The following is a 3646-nucleotide window of genomic DNA, read 5'->3' on the forward strand; positions in this document are numbered from 1 at the left end:
CATGTTGAGCGGTGGTGCTAACATCTGCGAGTAAATTGCCAGATTGTTTTCACTTCAGCACACATCTCCACAACACACACCTGAATCCATTTGTTCCGAACTCAGACTTTATTCGTCTCTCTACACACCCAACCAAGCTTTCAGTATCTCACCTTTGCTTCTCGCCATAGTCTTCCGCTGGTGGTTCGCTGCACAGGAGGAGTTGCTATGATTAAGGGAAGAGCAGCCACAGTGGTTGAGGGAGGAGCAATGATGGTTGAGGGAAGTGCAATGGTGTAATGGATTCAAGACGCATTATTCAAATGCATAACAGAGGTGACGCAGATTCCTGGGGTACATATTTTAGAAACCCATGCCTACTTGGAAGTTGGCTAAATGGCAGATACTACTAAGCGAGTTCGATATCATCTATGTAACTCAAAAGGCGGTCAAGGAACAAGCATTGGCAGATCACCTTGCTGAAAATCCAGTGGGAGGAGAATACGAACCCTTGAAAACGTATTTTCCTGATGAAGAAGTGTCTTTCGCAGGGGAAGACATTACCGAAGCATACGACGGTTGGAGGATGTTCTTTGATGAAGCCGCAAATTTCAGAGGAGTGGGCATTGGAGCAGTTTTGGTATCAGAAACGGGTTAGCACTATCCGATATCTGCTAAACTCAGATTCCCCTACACTAACAACATGGCGGAATATGAAGCCTGCATACTAGGGCTCAACATGGCNGTCTCATACATGTCATGCATTGGCGGATTCAGTCTGACGTGATTAGCCATGGTACTCGACTAACGAACGCGCCCCACATATTAACTGGCTGAGGCATTTAAGATGGTGCTTCTGAACATGTTGAGATGTCAGAATGAAAACTCGTTAAGTTGGGAGACGAGTATAGAATCCTGTACAAGTACAGGTGTCTATTTGGATAATAAGACGTAACAATCCAAAGTTACTAACTTCCTGGACTTAGGATACTATCCATAAAATTAAGGATAAACCTAGTAACTCCACTTGTTATTTCTGCAATCAAGTAGCAACTTTTTCAGATCAAGCAATCAGTTAGTAATTTCTTTTGTAGCTGATTGCTTGATCAAAAAGTTTCTAATTGATTGCTGAAATCAGAAGTAGATATTTAACACAGCATACTGAGTAGTTATGTAGTCAACTATAATTTTCTTAATAAGTTGCAGATAATTCAAATAATTAAAAGCACCAAAGAGACAGTTGACTATCATTTCATAATCAAGTTGTACAAACATAATTTGGGTACTCTCCAAATTTTCTTACTATCAATAAACCACATGATTCTAGATCTTCAAAGATAGGTGAACCAAATATGCACAGGTCAGATGACTTATAAAAATCATTATACTTAGACAAAGCCTTTAGTTTTATCTGATAGTAACTTTAAGGACACAGTTACAGATATTTTTTAAATAACAGTAACTTGATTATAGCACTACGAACTCCATACATATAGCTACTTATAAAGTTACTAAACTAATTTTCCCAAAATAGTTGCCCATCTTAAAGCTTTGTAAATGCACTATTATATTGTTAATGATGGTGTCTGGACCAACTTGGTGGGCAAGCCATTGACTGACAGTCACGGCATTCCAGTTTAGGCGTGACGCAATTATAATGAAACACAAAATAAGAAAATCAGGGAAAAAATAAATTACATAGTTACTAGCTATGTGAATCACCCCAATGGGTTCCGGTCACGGCCCTACTATTTGAGTTGTGGTACAATTATAATGAAACACCATAGCAAAAAAATTTAGAGAAAACATAAATTACATATGTAGATCTTGATTATATGATAGTAGTTGACGCTTTAGCTTACTTTTGATTATTTAGTTGAATTTAATTTAATTTATATTCGACCTATTAAACAGAAAACGGAAATAACGTACCCATAAGTTGAGAGAGTGCCTTCATGGTGCGCTTCTCAAGCTTGTCGAGTTTCTTCTGCACATCCCGTCGCAGGTCCCAATTTGGCTTTTTGGGAGCAATATTCAGAAATGGATCCTGATATTTGACCAAAGAAAAAGCACAGCATGCAACCTTCAACTAATATGAATGTGAAAACCATGAAGAAAACAACAAAAGAAAAAAATAGTGCAATGACTGAAGCACCTCTTTCTTCTCTTCGACGGGAGGTAGGGTAGCAATAGGGTCCTCAAACTTTGGGAGTACTGGCGGAGCCACTTTGCCTTCTTGAAGCTGCTTATCATGCGGCAGGTAATTTCGGAACTTCATTTGGACATCACTGAAATATATATCAATCAATAAGTATTATGTCTCATCCCAAAACTGTCTGAGTCATTTATTAGTAATCTCAATTTTCTTTTCCTATTAGAGCTAGCGCCAAATACTGTTGAAGCTAAAGGTAAAGGAAGGACGTTCAATTGAATCCACTTCTATCTGAAATTACATTGTGCAAGAAAGGTAAAATTAATCTTTATTGTGTACAAATAAACGGCTGAATCCCCTTAACATAAAGGGAAGCTTCTAGGTATAGCCTTTTTGCATTTTTTTGAATCCTCTTGTTAGGATTTCTGGCTCCGCCACTGCGTGCAATGACTGATAAAAAGCCATCAACTTGTTAGGGTAAGTATTGGCTTGCTCCCTTTCATCTTGTTAGTTATATAGGTCTAGAATCCTATAAAGGGAAGGGGATGCTTGCTGCTCGCCCCTATCTTTAAAGTGAGTAATGCACTCCAGTTGTTAACCACTAAACACGAAGCTAAGAGCGGAAGGAGGTACTTGAACCCTCTCCATTCCGCTCTATTCAGGTCTATTTCATTCCAATTCTGATGGATTTGTCTATTACGGAAAACATACATTCAGAAAAATTGAACAAGATAGCAGTATCACAAAATTTCTAGCAGAACCCAGATTCAATGGCGACACGAACTGTTAAATGACCCTACAAAAAGCAAGAGGTATACCCTATATGAGGAATAAAGTTAATAATGGTACTACTACTTACTTTTCATCGTCGTCTTCGTTAGTGTTGTTATTATCAGCAGCATCGTCGGGAGTTTCGAGAAGTTCCTGAGCGGCTCTGAGGGCTCTGAGCCTCTCCCTTCGGGCAGCTGCTGCCGCCTCTATGGCGTTTTCCTCCTCCGTCGACATTGAGAGAATTTATATATACTACTGTCTGAGAAGTTAAAGATGAGTATGGAGAACGCTCACCAATTCTGCCAAAGGAAACCACGGGCAAGTGAAAGAGATGGAAAAAGCGTAAGACACAACATTGATGAGCAGCTGGTCTTATTTATATTAACTTGTAAATTTAAATACCAAAACCCAGCCCGGAATTACTTTGGCCTCCTTTATTTTTATTAAGTTTTTTAAGATTACGTCTAAATATGAATGAAAATATGAATATCCAGATGTATAATAAGATTAGGATATCTGAATATAAATACCCATCTGAATATTAAGAAGCATATTAAAATTTGAATACTAAATAATTAAGATTGTTTGATTTTTAACATCTGAATGTATAAAATTTATCTTTATTTAAAAATTAATAAACATAAAATTCAAAGAAATACTTTTAATCTAATATTCTATTAATAAAATATATAATTTTTAAAAATATGATAGTTACGGGGGTGATGGCTAACGGTAATGCTTGTG

The 3646-nt window shown here is 37.5% G+C and overlaps 1 protein-coding gene across 1 annotated transcript; it reads right to left on the reverse strand.

The window, feature by feature from the left end:
• Nucleotides 1-1911: 1911 nt before the first annotated feature.
• On the reverse strand, nucleotides 1912-3268 carry LOC109212616 (coiled-coil domain-containing protein 12; the record flags this gene model as incomplete). Its single annotated transcript, XM_019376273.1, is given in 3 exon segments — nucleotides 1912-2026; nucleotides 2135-2267; nucleotides 2991-3268. Coding segments are annotated over 3 exon segments (394 nt in total), but the record flags the coding sequence as incomplete, so codon positions are not given.
• Between the last annotated feature and the right edge of the window lie 378 nt (nucleotides 3269-3646).

Source organism: Nicotiana attenuata, unplaced genomic scaffold (assembly GCF_001879085.1).
Source record: "Nicotiana attenuata strain UT unplaced genomic scaffold, NIATTr2, whole genome shotgun sequence".
In the NCBI taxonomy this organism is placed as follows: domain Eukaryota; kingdom Viridiplantae; phylum Streptophyta; class Magnoliopsida; order Solanales; family Solanaceae; genus Nicotiana; species Nicotiana attenuata.